Source organism: Bacillus rossius, chromosome 1, assembly GCF_032445375.1.
Source record: "Bacillus rossius redtenbacheri isolate Brsri chromosome 1, Brsri_v3, whole genome shotgun sequence".
Lineage (NCBI taxonomy): Eukaryota > Metazoa > Arthropoda > Insecta > Phasmatodea > Bacillidae > Bacillus > Bacillus rossius.
Window position 1 is genome coordinate 167,396,857 of NC_086330.1, and position 17,503 is coordinate 167,414,359.

At 32.5% G+C, this 17,503-nt stretch overlaps 1 protein-coding gene across 1 annotated transcript in view; it reads right to left on the reverse strand.

The window, feature by feature from the left end:
• Positions 1 to 1,550: 1,550 nt before the first annotated feature.
• LOC134527100 (discoidin domain-containing receptor 2-like) overlaps positions 1,551 to 17,503 on the reverse strand; it is a 787,573-nt gene continuing 771,620 nt past the window's right edge. The window contains exons 16-18 of the mRNA XM_063359452.1: positions 15,756 to 15,848; positions 9,446 to 9,587; positions 1,551 to 5,181 (exon numbers count right to left, since the gene is read on the reverse strand). Of these exons, the coding sequence (XP_063215522.1) occupies positions 4,879 to 5,181; positions 9,446 to 9,587; positions 15,756 to 15,848 (538 nt within the window). The 3' untranslated portion in view covers positions 1,551 to 4,878. The remainder of the gene's footprint in view (positions 5,182 to 9,445; positions 9,588 to 15,755; positions 15,849 to 17,503) is intronic.

Consider the following 17,503-nt stretch of genomic DNA (forward strand, 5'->3'; position numbering starts at 1 on the left):
TGTAAATTTGGGGGATATCACTAAAAGTTTGTAATGACTATTAGAGCTCAGAAAGTAAAAATTAAATAAAATAGTTATAATAAATTATTTAACGTTATAGGTACTATGGGATCTAAAAATTGCAGTAAGGTTACACTTTGACTTTTTTAATATATGAAAGAATTTAAAACATATTGTTTTTAAGATTAAAATACAACCTGTCATAAAATATCCTAAACCAAAAGATATTTTTGTTCATGAAAGAAACTATTGCCAAAAGGATAATAATTTTTTTCGTTCAAAATTAATGAGATAAATAAAAAATTTGTTTTTAACATAATATGCAGTCGATTTTCTTCTAAAGGGTTACTTTTTATGAAATGTAGTAGTGAAAAAAATTATTTTAATGCATTTAGTCATGACTAGTCCATTTTAATTTGTAATTAAAATCCTTACAAATTAAATTTTTTATATGTTTATAACTTACTGACATATTACCAATTCAAATATTGGTATAAAGCACACTACGTTTTCCTAATAATAAATACTCTCACTAAAGCCTAAAATATGTACAAATCTGTAGGCTTACGGAAACTATATTACCAAACATATTATTCTAATACGATTGGTTTTTCGTAATTATCACATTCCTCTCATTTCTACGTTGTAAGAATATATTATATACAAAATGCAGTTATCATGTTTATTAAACATAATACAAAAAATTTTCCAAAATAAGAAAAATTATCCAATCTTCAGGATTGTTATAATTGTTTGTTTTAATATTCCACACTATCACTTATCAAATATTAAAATAATGTGGGCTGTGAAAGAAAAGCTAAATTTATCTGTATTAATTAAAAACATTTTAGGGTGTCAGTGTTTTAATAAGTAATAATAGTAAAGCTCATTTCCTTAAAGAAAATTTTTAAATTTGAAAAATGTAATTGTCATAGAAGACATTTATGTATAGTATTTATTATCATACCTATTCATACACAATTTATACTTTATTTAATTTATCAGGAAGAAAATTTGTTAAATAACCTAATGTATGTAAAAAAAATAATAATATTGATCAAAATATTATTGTTTATATTTGGTCTTGCTTTTGTTTTAAAATTCACTTGAAGGTCACGGATAATAATGAATATTACTTGCTTTAACATTTCATAAATAATCTTGAGAATATATTTAAATGATGCAACAAAAGATAATGTATTTTTTGTTAAGCCAAAATATACAATACAAGAATGGCTGCACAATTCAAATTTCTAAACTGCACATGAAATTATATTGTTTAGTGAGCTCAAACATTTAACACCCACAGGGAAGTTATACATTACTAATTATATTATAACTTTACTCCTTTTATGTGTAACTTATTATTTAAATCACATGGTATTGTTTTTTATTATTTATCTTTAGTATTTATTAGTAAAATAAACTTTAACTATTTATGAAATAATTTTTATTAAATTAAATTATTCATACTTTAGTTATTCTTTAATAGGTTTTGAATCTGTACATGATGGTTAAAATAAATATGACTTTAAACAACTAAGATATAAAATATATGCATTAAAAAAACAGACCAAAGTATAGGCCTATACCTACTTAATTTATTAAAATGACCAATACCCATATCCAAAATGTACTTTCAAGGAAATTTTCAAGAAAATATAAAACCATAATATTTATTATTATGCTATTAAACATATTATTATAAAAAATAAGACTTTTTCATTATTGAATATCCCACTAAATAAATAAATGGCCAGGAAATAATTCCATACAGTTATTATCCATTTCTGTGGGAAGCATATTCATCAAGTTTTAAATCAAAGATTTGAGGGTAAAAATTCTACTGAACTTAACACAAAAACTGTGACCATTAGTTTGAAAAAATATTTGTCTTTATATTTAATACTAAAATCATATTAAATGTAAATCAAACCCAATAATAAGTTGCAATCTTTTAAAAAAAATTATAATGGTAAATGTTTTATATCTGATTTACTTTTACACTGGTTTTCAGCATTTACCCAATATGTTTCTAAGTTTCCTGTTCTTGTTTATAAACTTAATAGCTTTAAGTAACAACATGGCAATAAATTTTAAAAAGACAACTAATTAAATTGAGTATGTTATTTGGCAAAGAGTATTATGTTACCATTAGAGTAATTTGTAAAATTATATTTCAGCTCGCTAAGCAAATATTGAGATTCACATTAGTTACATGTATTGCAAGACTATAAACATAAAATACAGTCCCAAACAGGAAATGGATTCAATTTCTTTCGTTTCTGGTAGAATGATCAAGGTTCCTAGACATGTGGATTGTACTTACAATTAATTGATTACGAGTCAGAAATACGTAATAGTTTATAAAATAGTTTCATTTTCACACAAGTACTATTATCACTAGAATAAAACATAACTTCCACTATTGATTCCAAAAATATAGATTTGGCATAAAATCAATTATGAAACATAGTGTACTAATGCTAATAAGAATAAATATTCCATATTTAAAATAACAGACAAGGTTAAAGTCCAAGGCAATAGCTGTGAAGAATAATATATAGCTTTTATATCTATTGTCATTTTGCAACACTAACAGTGTTTGAATGTCTTAAATTTCTCTGTTACATTCTTTTAGAGTACAAAGTATTATTACAATACCACCATCAATATTCAATACCACTCTTTTAAGTTATCACTAGATTTATTTTGAGAGTGAATTGGTCATTCATATAACTTCAACATCATCCACAAGAGGCACCTGTTTGAATTATTTTAAAAGCTGACAATGAACATGTTTAGAGTATAGTATTACAACTTCTGTAGTACACAGAACACAACAGCATTCCACATATTTCACTACAAGTATATCCCTACATCCAGTAACTTAGCATAATAGTTCAATAAATATCAGACTTATTGCATTCATATATGCTTGTTCGTTTCAAAACATGTTTTTTGTTTATTTTTTTGTCTCACATTTACATCACTACATCAAAATTAACAGTTTATTCCATAACACTACTTTACTTCATTCCACATTTTTAATTAACTAAGTTGGAAATAATACATAAAATTTTATATTAGTGTTAACACAATAACATGTCTCCAGTCTAAAGGAATATTTCATTCACCAATATGTTTAGTATTAGTATTTTAAATGCATGGACACATTTAAAACTATAACAATCCATACTTACAATACAAAATAATAATAATATAATAATAATAACATAATTGTACACTTTATTTTTTTTATAAAACCAAACTTTTTTCAAGAATAATTAATATATTCTGATAAATATGAAGCTTTAAAGTTGTTTAAAATGTAATTTTTAAAATAAAGCATTTAATTCTACTAATTTGTAAAAACTTTTTTATTTTATTTCATTCAATGGGCATTTAATAAAATGTAACAATAAACTTTATTTATCTAAGTCACCGATACATAGCAAGAAAAGGTCAACATCCACTAATAGTCAAATTATATATCTTGAATTAACTCAACCAAGTTTTTGCAATAACTAGCTATGAAAACATGCAAAGCCTACAGTGCGTGATGCATCATAGATTAAAAATAATATAATTTCTTAGTTTTTGGGACACAAGTTATTTCCAATCATCTGCCACAATAATACTTATATTCTCTAATTTCATGATGATTTTCATTAATTACGAGCTGGCAAACAATGTATAGAATGACAAAAACAATTCAAAAATCCCCGGCCAGCTAGACACAATTAGCGAAAAAATGTACATTGTAATTTTGTAGTTCTTTTCTTGAAAATAAAAATGTTGAATCTCAGTATCCTTCAAAATATTATGTACTGATGAAAGCTTGGTAGACCCTATATATCAAGTTTCATAAAAAAGCAAAGCATTCTTAAGCACTCAAAACACCTTAGGTGGATTGAGATTTCTTTCAGTTAGAATAATTTTGGTCAGACATTAAACAATTTTCCTAATATGCGCTGGCTAATATCTGTCAATTTTAGCTGATATTTCCAACACCGAGTATATCTTCATATTTATTTTTTCTACCAGGTGATTTCAAAGCACAGTTACCAATAATTAAATTCTCTACTAATTATTATTAATGGATATTAATATTTAGTTCTTGGAACCAACTACAATTTTTTGGAAGTATCAGCAATAAATCCAATATGAATACATTTAATATTGCCAAATACTTGGTATTGGCTCCGCACTAACTCAGCAAAGCTAGGAAATGGAACCGATCCTGCGTTTATGACTCGATTAGCTCAAACTCGGTGCGAGGGTATAGAGCCTTAGGTTTTGATACCAAATACATCCGATATCAATAATTCGATTAATGACAGATATTGGTGTCGAAGAGGAGTTAAGCACGAATGCAGCAGAGCTTAGGAGATGGAATCGACAAATATATTATAGGCTCACTTAACAGCACCTGGGTGCCAAGGTTTACGGTATTAAAAGGCGATGCCGAGTTAGTGACAGATTGATACCTCGAATATTGGCCGATACTTGGCTTCGCTATCGGCTCAGCACTAGCGCAGCAGAGCTGAGGTGTAACCGATCAAGCATTGTAGGCTCGCCTAGCAGGATCTAGATGCAAGGCCGATATTGATACCTCGAACATTGGCCGCTACTGGGCATCACTATCGGCTGAGCACGAGCGCAGCAGAGCTGAGGTGTAACCGATCAAGCATTGTAGGCTCGCCTAGCAGGATCTAGATGCAAGGCCGATATTGATACCTCGAATATTGGCCGATACTTGGCTTCGCTATCGGCTGAGCACGAGCGCAGCAGAGCTGAGGTGCACTGCAGCTCGCGGTGCGAGGCCGTGGCACCGGCTCAGCACTGAGGCGGCGGAGCGACTCGGCACCGCTAGCATCACGTGACGGGGGCGTAGCCCAGGTTCTTGCGCTGCAGGAACAGGTGTATCTCGCGGAAGGTGGGCCGCTCCAGCTCGTGCCGCCTCCAGCACTCGAACATGAGGTCGTAGAGGTCCTTGGTGCAGGGCGGCGCCGGTCGCGGCAGGAACATGTACTGGCGGTCGTCGCAGTGCATGTGCGACAGGTTCTCCACCACCTGCGGGTTGGTGAGGCCGTCGAACGGCTGCCGCCGCCCCAGGTGCAGGATCTCCCACAGCAGCACCGCGAACGCCCACACGTCGCTCTTCGTCGTGTACTTGCCCTGTCGCCCACACGCCTTCACTCACCCTCTCACCCTCTTTCACCGATACAACACTACTTGATAATTTGCAATACAATAACACGTTTCTCGACATAATATTTAATTTGTGTAACCAAAAGCAACGTAAACTGACATCCATGTAATAATTTTCTTTTAGTTCTCCTCCGTATCAGGGCAGGCTTATATTCTACAAAGCCCACTGAAATGATGTTATTTTTAGAAACATGGATTCATAACTATATTAACTGTTTGGCAGGATTGCCAAAATTTTCATCAAAGTACAAACAATATGCACCTACAGTGCAGGGCGCTTATGGAGCCAACACTAATAGACAGTCAATTTTTCAGGTGGGGAAATTGTTACGGGAAGAAATAGTAGGGATATATTTTTATGGAAACATAGAGGCTACTGTTGTGTGTGGTGCTTGGCGAAGTTGTAAATTTTGAATGTTTGTGGTCAATTTACTTACACAGCATGACATATAATTAATTCGTAGAAAGAAAGAAAATTCTAGCATGTATGTTAGGCGTCCCTTTACGAGGCACATGTCGGCAATCTGTTACTTTAGACTAACAATACTACATGAATACGTAATTAGTATAAGGAATATATTTTGAGTGTTATTGTCCAAAATTGGGCGGTTGACCAAATAGTCATTCTCTTAAACGCCTCTGTGTACGGCCAGGTATCAACACAGCATTCAAAAACCACTCGTGTCTTTTTAGGGAAAAATATTCTTGCGGTTAGAATGCTGGTGAAGATACATATTATTTTAGAGATTTGGTAATTTGAAAACTGATAATTAAAAAAAAAATGTATTTGTTATATTTATACTACAATATATTGCAAGAGATTAATCGCATAACTTAAGAGCATATTTTCGGCATATGAAGTTTTTCTTTTCTTTGAGACAAAATTATCTGTTTTTAATTCACTAAATGTGATTCTCAATGACGATAAGATGACATACTGGTGATAAAAATGGCTAAAAATGTTCACGGGTGAATTATTGTTGGAACCAAACAAAATAATTTTAATAAAAAAAATTTCATTGTGATTCTTGATCTATAAAATACTTTAATTTATAGCAATTAGTTGAAGATTTTCGTTTAAAACTAAGGATATTATGAATATTAAAAATAAAATGATAAAATAACGTCTAAGAAATATTATTAAAACATGTGTTATAATTTAAAGAGGTTTGTTTAGAAACGAATAAAGTTCTGTTCAACAATATTGAATAATTAAATATCAGTGAATATAGCGAGTGCTTGTGAATATTGTGATAGTGACGTCAATGCAGGGGGTGAAGTTTTAACACTGAGATAGCTACTAGATCACAGACAAAACATTTTCCTTTATACCACGAATATAAACTTGGTAATACCGTAATCCTTAGGGATACCCGTACATGTCGAATGGTATTTGTCGTCCCGGAACTACGCCATAGTCCACAATTGTATATCAGTAAGTGTTATGAGGCAAGTTTAAGATAGGTATACGAATTACATTTTTACGAATATATAAATTTTTTAACTGAAGCTTTGTAGAGAACGCGTGAAACAATAGAGGGTGAGTCTGAGCTTGACGAACAAACTTCGACTGCTGGTTCAACACAATATAAAAAAAGAAGATAACATATCATGGCTAATGGTCTAAAATTATTCCCATGGCTGGTTAACACCTTTGAAATTGAAGATGAACAACTATGTAGTTGCAAATAATAAAGGGAAATATTAAAAAAAAGTCACACTAAGTGTCCGGATAATGTTTAAGTGAGCAATACAAAACAGAAGATCGCCACTTGTTTTACTCTCAACTACCTCTTTTCCAAAAAATGCTAGTGTAATATTTAGAAGGTCGCGTCTGCAACTCCTGGCACGTATGCAACACGCACAACGCCCTTTTATACTATAAAGCTGTTAAAAATCTGGGGCACTGATGATTGGTTGGTATGGTACACGCTATTAAAGTATATTGAAGAAAATTATTAATTAACAACAAAATTTAGGTTTGGCTTGTTGTTTAGTAATCCTTCGTTAAAACCGCAATGTTTTTTTATATTTCACAAAAATTAATGTAACTCAGGTTGCTATCCTCAATAATTTAAATTATATTATTTGAGGACAGCGTTTAGCGGTTGTTGTAGAACTTTTCAAATAAACATCATTCGGACGCTTAGTGTTTCATAAGCAATAATTGATTTATTAATTACAATAAATCAGTTGTTCAGCCCCAACATAAAAGTTGTATTCTAGCATTTGGAAGCACTTCAGAACTTTAAGTCATTCCTATGGTTTAACTTATTTTCCTGATGTACCTGCAGCCGAATAAAGAAGATTGTTTCATTAAATTGAAATATTTATTTCTGCGTGATGCATTTTACTTTATAGAACTATTTTTTTTTATTTACCACTCAATCACATTATTCAATAAATATAGCACATAAACTTTGTTTCTATGTAAACTAAATTCATACGCACTGTTTTTTTACGAAATTTTTTACATAGCGTTTAGAACAAAAAACCCAATACGGTTATTCAACGTTATTAATTTATGCAAATCCATGCACAAATAATTTAGCAAACAATATTTCAGCATTAAATTGTAGCTAATACTAATCATACTATTATAAAGTCACCTAAAACGTAAAAAATTCTCATGATAAAGACACTGGTATTTTGATATGTTACATAAAGTTAATGAAACATTAAAAAAAATTGTGTAATTTCTAATTCCCCCACAGTATAGCGTCCTATACTATAACTTATGTTCACATACAATTTCAATCGTCTAGTTTGGTTTAACATGAAGTTAAATAAAATAACATTTATTAATTTATGTCTTGCATAGGGACTCAATACTACTAAAATGTATAGTTATTTCGGTTGAGCTATGCATCACTCTGTAATCAACTTGCTGCTTCTACAATATTAGTCATGCAGGAGTTGGGGATCGTAGCATCTCTCGCATAATGAGCACCCCTCTTCATTCTCCTACTCTTGCTACTTTACATGTCTAAGGCACAGAAACAAAGGCTGTGAGCGACACTGCGGCGTGCTTCAAATGATCAACTTTCTTTGTGTGGAAAGCTTTGAGCTGCGGTGGGTTCTCTCAGATCGGCTATCTTTACAAATGTGATAATTAGTGTGCCATTCAGTATATGAAGTATCAAAAAGTACAAAGTAGGAAAAAATAGATTAAAATATTTTTTATAAATTAAATATTTATAAGACAATTATTAGTTTACACTTAGTGTACAATCTGAAGAAGAAAATAAACTATTAACTTCACAAAAAATTTTGCTTTAAATCTATTCGTCATTAAATATACAGCCTACCACTTGCAACAACATAATTATTTTTAATGGGGAATTTATTACTCAATTTATATTAACTTAATTTCTGTAATTGGTAAATATGTGCTTTTATTCTATTAGCGGCAACATTTAACTACCTTAAAATCAAATATTAAAGTATATAATTTCTTTCACATGTAACTATTGAAGAATGCAAGACATTGTTAGTCCGAGACCACAACAAACACATCTTAAAATGCCTGTCATGATTAGTTCAAAATTGTCAAAACCGATTTTATTACTTTGGAGTTTTCTTTTTAATCTACAGGAAGTTCTCACACACTGAGAATCACGCATTATGTTACGGTAATTATTGAAATATTCTGGGTATTGTAAATTATCGGGACTGCAAATCTTCAAGATAAGAGCTCTCAAATAGTTCATAAGTTAAATATAAATATATCATACAAAATTATTTTTTTAATAATTCAAGCTGGTTTTATTATGTACTCAAAATGTTAGTAAGCCAACTTTTTAGAAAAATTACAAACAATAACTGCCGACGTAGGAAAATGTTTAAATCAGATTGTTCACTATTTGTTTTAAAAGCCTTCCTTGTGCAATGCGTATTTGTAATATCAATCACAAAAGAAAATGTGTGCAGTGTTTCTAATAAGAGAAAGAAAAAATTTGTTTCGTCTCTAGTCACTACAAATTGCAAAAAATGGTCCCGGGTTCGATTCCCAGTGTTTTAGGAATGTGGTGGAACTTGCCATGAGCCTATAGGTCTTCTCGGCATACTCCCGGTTTCCATACGCATTCATTCCGTTAATTTTTCATCTTCCCATCTTAGACTCAAATGAAATCTATGCTAACAAGAACTTAAGAACTATTTATGTAAAAAAATCACATAAAATAAACAAAGAAAACAAAAAAATACTCCATGTATAATCAAAAGACGTTACCTGGAAAACAGACTCCCAAGCCATCCAACGAATTGGAAGGGCGACCGCTCCATCCACTTTGTAGTAGTCCGCTGCGTATAACTCGTTGTCAGTACCGAAATCCGAAATTTTAATGTGATATGCCTTGCCAACCAGACAGTTCCTGAAACCAGAAAGAAATACATGTCAACCATACGAGAGCAGCTAGCGAACCAAAAATGAAAATCAAAAAATACTGACACCGATGTTCGGTTTGTATAGTAATATGGGAATTTCATTTAATTTTGACGGTTAGTTTCATTGTAAAAAAATTAATAATAATTTTTTTAGTTAAATAAATATTTATTAATCTTGAAATGCACTCTCAGGCCCGTTCTACAATGGCGCGGAAACGGAGACACCGAAAACGTAAACGGAGAAGGATCTCCCTGACATTTCACTGTCACATCTGCTGCTTCCACAATGCACGGACACGTTACAAATGGCAACCAATGAGAGTGCATTTCAAAATTAAAAATATAGTTTAAAAAACTAAACAAACATGCTTTTAAAGATTATCAAACTAAAAAGTTAAAAATAATATTAAAATTTAATTTATGACAATAGTATATAAGCAATACTAGTATAAATGAGAAAAAAGCTTGAGGCGCTTTGTGCCATATTTTTTGTATATTAAGCGCCCCATGCTTTTTTCTCATTTATACTAGTATTGCTTATATACTATTGTCATAAATTAAATTTTTAAATTATTTTTAACTTTTTAGTTTGATAATCTTTAAAAGCATGTTTGTTTTGTTTTTTAAACTATATTTATTTTTAAATTTTTAGTTTGATATTCTTTAAAAGTATGTTTTTTTAGTTTTTTAAACTATATTTATGTATAATTATCATAGGGAAATGAGTTACCGACACTACCTATTACCATCTGAGATAACTATTTGGAGTTGCAACGTCGCAAAGAAATGGTAAAGTCTCTCCGAATCATTTACAGTTAGATGTATGTATATAATCTTAGAATTTACCGGAAAAAAAACTTTTTTTTTTTCTTTTTCGGCGTGGCCGGGAGTAGAACTCGCGAACACTGTATCCGAAAGCTGACGTCACAGAAGTCGCGCGCCTTAGACCGCTCGGCTAACGAACATGATGAAATTTGTGGGACATTTTACTGTGATGAGCACTCACTCTTAGTCGAAAGAGTTACAGACGGACAGACAGAGTTACAGACGGACAGACAAACATACAGGTGAAGCTAATATAAAGCATGTAAAAAATATGAATTTAACTAAAAAAAAAATTGCTTGTCTGTAAAGTCGGTTTACGGACGATAGTTTAACGTGAAAACGGCATAACAAAACATTGATGAAATGATTTATCCAGAAGAAAAGGAAATATCATATTCGGCCTGAGACTGAGCCGTAATAGGTTTTTGCAACCAAACCATTTAGGCATTAAAAATATTATATTCTTTGAGGAAGAATTTTTTTTTAATTTTTCAATCTTTTGCATGATAAAATCTACTTCTGCATACTTTTATGAATAAAATTGAATCATTTTTATTGAATATCACTATTTTGTATGGATACAAAGAAGTGAAATGAAATGTGCAATTGAATTAATAAATTTAATTTTATTTGCATTCTTTAATTCAAATATATTTATTACTTTTGAAATGTTGCGTGCGCCGTATTTATTTTAACAAGTACAAAAAAATTTCACAACTGCCTGGATTCCAACCGACAATCATTAGTTTTAAAGAGTTAGGTACGCTAACCACACGCCCACGAGGCCATACTAAAGTAATGTAGTTTCAAATGTTATATATATTTATAAAAACTTTGTTCACGATAGGGGTATAATATTAACACGATTTTATAACAAATACGCATCCCAAATACACCAAACTTATTTATAATGTGTTACAATATTTTTTAAAACATTGTGCAAAAGATCCCGGGTGTAATTTGAATTATTATGTGTAACTGTAAAACACCATTGTTGGTTCAAAACGTATTTGAATTTTCAACATTACTTTTAAATAACCGTACCGATTGTGCTGAAAATCGGTGGACGATCGTTAAATTTCATAATATTAATAATTCAAACGACAAAAATATGATTGAAAAGTCAAATCGATGGTTGTTCCAATCGAGTGGAAGAGAGATGCCACGCATGCGTACAATGAGCGAATAGCCGGCGTTCATCGATTTATTAGACGTTGTCACGGCAAAAATAAAATGACTTATGATAAGTAAAAGTAAATTGACAAAATTAACTAACATTTGAGAATGGTTTAGAACATAATACTTTAATGTTTGGAATAATTAAAGTCAAGACGTAATTCAATATAACTTATCTTAAAGAATAATGCTCTTTAATGTAGACCAAAATTTGTGACACTGAGCGTAAAAATAATTTTTAAAGTTTGAGTGGGAAACACATCTGGGTCAATTAAGAAATGGCTTCATGTAATGAACGTTGTATTGTTTTGAATACCAAAATTATAAAAAGCCAAATTTGCAAATGAATATACTATTATCAGCCAGATGTGCGTGTTATACTGGTTCAACCAGAATTCTTCCGATAAACTTCTGCTGCAGGTTCATTAAAGTTAGAAATACATATATAAATGACATATTTTCTACAGGACTGCCGAAGGATGGTATACGCCTTTGAAATTTAGAGCTGAAATAAAAGTTTATTAAAAATTTAACAAATTCTTAGAATGGAACATAGAGCATCTGAATAAAGTTCAAATGATGAAATTTCTACAAACACTGCCAAACTAGCCACTAATATAAAACTAATTCATTAAAAAATTGGGGGAGGCCTCAGACTCCAAAAAAATTGAAATCGGAAGAAAAATTGGTTTTTGAAGGCGGATTATGAATCCGCATGTCAATGATTACTTTTATTAATGTTTACTCCAAAATAATTTCATAATATTAATTTCAAAATACTTAACCCTATGTGCCCCTGATTTGTAACAGCTCTGTCATACTAGGTGTTGTGGGTGTGGCATACACGCTAGGCGTTGCAATTTTTTCGTTCTGAATATGTTACTAGGATTTTTGAAAACTGTGGAGTTTAGGGTAAAACACAAGATATAATATTTTATATAGTTTATTTAAAAATTATTCAGACGCTCGGTGCTTAATTTCAACTGTTTTTTTTTTATATTTTTACAATAAACTAGTTTTCGGCACCAACTTAAAAGACCTAACCATCATTGGGAACCACTTTAAACCATAAGTCGTATTGACATTTTCATATAACTATTCATGACGACTTTACAACTCAAGTAATTCAGTGAAATTCAGACTCAGTCTGTATAGCTGCTCATGAATGTATGTTCGTGATTTTTACCAGTAACATGAATAATATCCAAAAATGTATCACTGGTGAAGCGAAAGTAGTAACCTCATATTCATGGTCACTACTTCCATTAAATAACAGTTGCAACTGACTTAACTGCAGCCAATATAAATCTGATGCTCCTACACCCATGTCCATCTTACCGTCTATCTTTAATTCATTCACATTTTCTAGAGCACGCCTATTTACGTACACAAATTTCACTTTCCGATGACAGCTACCTTAGTAATCATTTTGCCTAACCTTTCCTGGGATTTTCACTCGCCAATTTCGGGCACAATATAAGGTTCCCAACAATTTTTATCATATATATATATATATATAACGCATCACTCCCAGTACTCTATCCCAGAAAACCTATCACATAAGTTATTAATTCTATTAACTTCGCCACGGAAGTGATAAAGTTGATCAATCTTACGAATTAAAATTTACTAGCAATGCTATCTAACTTGTGACGTACAGGCAAACAAATCTGAGATATTTTGAAACGAGAATGTTCACAAAAATCTGGATTAAAATTTCTCTTATTTTTCACGGACTTACTGTTACCTGAATTTTTAATTTCCCTGACCATTAATAATAATGCACATATTAAAAATTTTCTGAAAGAAATAAAGTAACTCCAGCCGCCATCATCCCCAAATCTAGCATAAAATTTGTAACAATGACAATTCAACACAACCTTGCACACGCAATTTTATAACGTGTATACACCATCTTAAAATAAAAATACTTTCACAAACTGAATGGTGCGTGACATTATCCCATAAAATTATTTATCACTGTGGGGAATTTCCATGACTTTTCCAGGATTTCAAGTAAATTCCCTGACTTTCCCTGACCAACTCCCAATTTCCCTATTTGTGTATGATTTTCCATTACTTCCCAGAATATGGAATCCCTGATAACGTAATAAAACGCGGGAGCAGAGCAACTTTGCCCACTGCAACAATATTCCAAAGAACGCATCGGCGCTCGGTACGGACCAGGTATGTGTACATTCATTTTGTAGGACGTGTGGCGTATGGATCCTCCCCGGAGAGCCGAACCACGCTCGTGTTGTGGCCGGAGGAGACTGGCCGAAAGCCGCGGTCAAGGACGTGCTATCGACCCTTGAGGGCCGACCACCCCTTGCGCCCCTAGGCCCACCCTCCGAGCCTCCAAACACCCCGCGCCCGCCACAGCCCCCGGCCGGGCTAATGAGCAACTCCATTGTGAATACAGCGCAACAAACGGGCCTGCGCAAGCTAAATATTTGATCTGGCCTGTCGCCCGGGGGAGGGGAGGTATGGTTGGGTGACGTCTGCGGTCCGGCGCTACATTTCCGGGCGAACCCCCTCGGGGCAGAAGAGAGAAGGGGAAGTTGGCAGTTGTGGTCAATGTTTTGAGTCCCGAGAGATAGAGAGGGATAGAGAGAGAGAGAGAGAGAGAGAGAGAGAGAGAGAGAGAGAGAGAGAGAGAGAAGGACTAGCAAAACGACGACCGCGGCTTCCGTAAATCAAGAGCCATGGCCAAGTCTTCAGAAGTCCAGTGAGCCACCTGCTGACCCGTTCCCGTTCGTTTTTAACGTGACGACTCCCAAAGACGCTAAACTCGTTTCCGTTTCACAACGGAAAAAAAAGTATATTGTGTGCAATAATCAAGGATTAGTCCGGTAAAATTAGACCAAAAAATAGGAGCGAAGTTACAAAAATTCGCACCCAGCTAAAAAATTGGAAGGATTGTTCAAAACACCATTATAAATGAAATCTATAAAGTCCTCATCGATCAGACACCTGGAAAAAAATTTACTCTGGGTCAAAGGTCACAAAAACGGGTTTTTCGCAATTTTCAGCAAAACTGTAAGTTTTATCATAAAATTAGCCCAGAAAAAAATTGTAGATCAGATACTTATCTATAAACAATGTCTAAATACGTTTTTTTCCTAAGAGCCACCGTTTTTTAGATATAACGTATAATATACATATATAATATACAAACGTTTTTCTTTAATTATTTGTAAACTTTCCATGAAACACTATAATTACATACTTCAATACTCACAAACGTCTAATTGATTACTAGCCTAAACGTGGGAACATTGCTTTGTTTTTAATTTTGTTTATTCTTTACTGTTTATAAATAATATTCAAAAAATTTGCAAATATATAAAATATCAGAAAATAACCTACGTAATAAATTTAAGTAAGTCATTAAATTTATTACCGAACCAACCGTGGCTTCGCTCGCAAAAATTTCAAATAGTGTTAATTTTGCACTTAACATTGTAATAAAAATAATACCGAAGTCTATAACCTAAACAATAGACACAAAAATGTCAGGAACATACAAAAATTAATTCATATTTAAACCATTCTGATTATTAATTTTAAAAGCGCTAATGCAATGCAAGTTAACGTTTCAAATAGATTACATGTGCCGATTACATATTTACTGTTATAGTGTACTCGTAGACACTCGTATATTTAAACACGATAAAATCATACTACTTCTATTTGACTTTATTAGGAATCATGTCTTGAATAATTGTATTAATAAACTAAACTCGTATTATTTGAATGATTCTTTGCGATAGGGAAGATTGATTGAAAATTATATTTTTGGACATACGCAATTATATAATTTTACTGGTACCAATATCAGCCAATGTCAAATGTTAAATGGCTGGAGACTACAGAGAATTCTGAGGAAGGAATTTATTCAGAAAAAAAATCACAGCATAGACGAACACATTGGTCTGACACGATGAGATAGTTACAACAAGAACAGAAAGTGCAGACAAGAAAATAATTTTGGAGAACACAGCGACGCACAGACAAACTCAGCGATGAACACACCGACGAAAGCAAGGACGAACACAGTATAATTCCTACAAACAAACAGATGTAACGTTTCGGGAACCAACATACGCTGCCGACACCAGGCACAAAGAGAATGGCGAAGGAAAACGGCTTACCTTGTGGCGAGGTCCCGATGAACGAAGTTCAAACTCTCCAGGTACCTCATGCCCGAGGCGATCTGCGCCGCCATGTACAGCAGACAGTTGAAGCTGCAACAACACACATTCGCCCTGACTTCAAGCCGCACGATATTTGTTATATTTATTCATTGTTATATATAATATTCTTACTAATTTTATAAATGCGAAATTTGTTTGTTTTTCCTGTCACGCAGCGACGGAGCAACGGATAAATATGAATTTTTTGCATGGAGATAGTTTATTAACCGGTGTTACAGGCTACATGTAATTATATAATTCCATCCCTGGGGAGCTAAAAGAGTGTAAATTCAGTTTTATAATAGAAAATCATAGGAAGAGGTCATAGACAAACAAACAGTGAGTTTGTGTCATTTTTCTATGTCCGCCACACGGTCATATAATAAGTTCCGGCAACTTCCTATCCTTCTTGGCAAAACACATCCGCTTTGTGAAGCTCGCGGCTGCTAGCGAACTAAAGGCGCTAGAAACAGTTTAATATAGAAATTAGTAAATAGATGGTGTTGCCTTGAATTTGTAAGTGCGCTATCGTTTGGTGCGTCCGTCACGTCTTGCCTAGGAGTTACCTGCCTTCCCACAAAATGAAGCTGAAGATTGGCGTCCCGGTTTTGCTGATGCGTAGCCTTGATGCACCAAGATTGTGCAATTAATGGGACTTTAAAATAAAAATGTCCCGTTTTGTAAGTGTATGTCTTACATACTTGAAACTCGGTAGTGATGTTCCTTATATTTTGTTGCAGTTAGCCGAGGTAACGCCGGGTACTTTAGCTAGTATATGAATATAAATCTATATAATGGATACTTTTACCTTTGATATTAAGGTTTTTTGTGTTGAATGTATTTACTTCTATGTTTGTATTGAAAATCAGTATAAACATTAGAATTAAAATTGATATTATTAATTCAATAAAACCTCCTAATTTTTTTGGAATTGATCGTGAATAAAAATTATCAATCAGGTTGAAAGCGAGGAGTAACTAATGATTTTTCTGGTGTGAAGTTATTTAAGTTTCCAATAATAGAAGGTTCCAATAATGTTGCGTCCTCAATGTTCTATTAAGATTATAAATAGGTAGTGGTGCTTATTAATTAGGGTCCATTCAACCTTTAAAATATTACATTATGTTTCAAATTTAAAAAGTTTACTTATTCTTGTTGTTATATAATTAATTCCATTGTTGAGGTTTTATTATTGGCTTTTTTGTATACTTTTTTGTACGATGCATAATAGTTCCGCATAAAAAAGCACCTAGTTTTGACTTTGCGCCGTTCCTTCAGCAGGGTCTACACCATGCCAAAATATTTCCAACCAACTTTGGCAGGAAAAAGGAACTAGATCAGGATGAAAAAGTACTAGATTTTTATTTTTTACTGAGTTTCAATATTGAATTAATTTTCAACCAGATATTTCTATTATAAGTCATTTATAATACTTAAAGGAAACCATTTTTAAAAGTTTAAAAATAACTTTAACTTCCAACTACAAACAAGTTAAACGCTCTACAATATTGTTAAAACTGACTTGTAGCAGTTAACAATCCAAAAGTGTTCTTACAGTGTTATACTGTTGTTTAACTTATATTCACCAAATAATAATGTGTACAAAGCTTACAGCGGCTTTAACGATTACAGAACCTAAATATTCCACGAAATAAAAATATAGTTTTAAAAACTAAAGAAACATGCTTTTAAAGATTATCAAACTA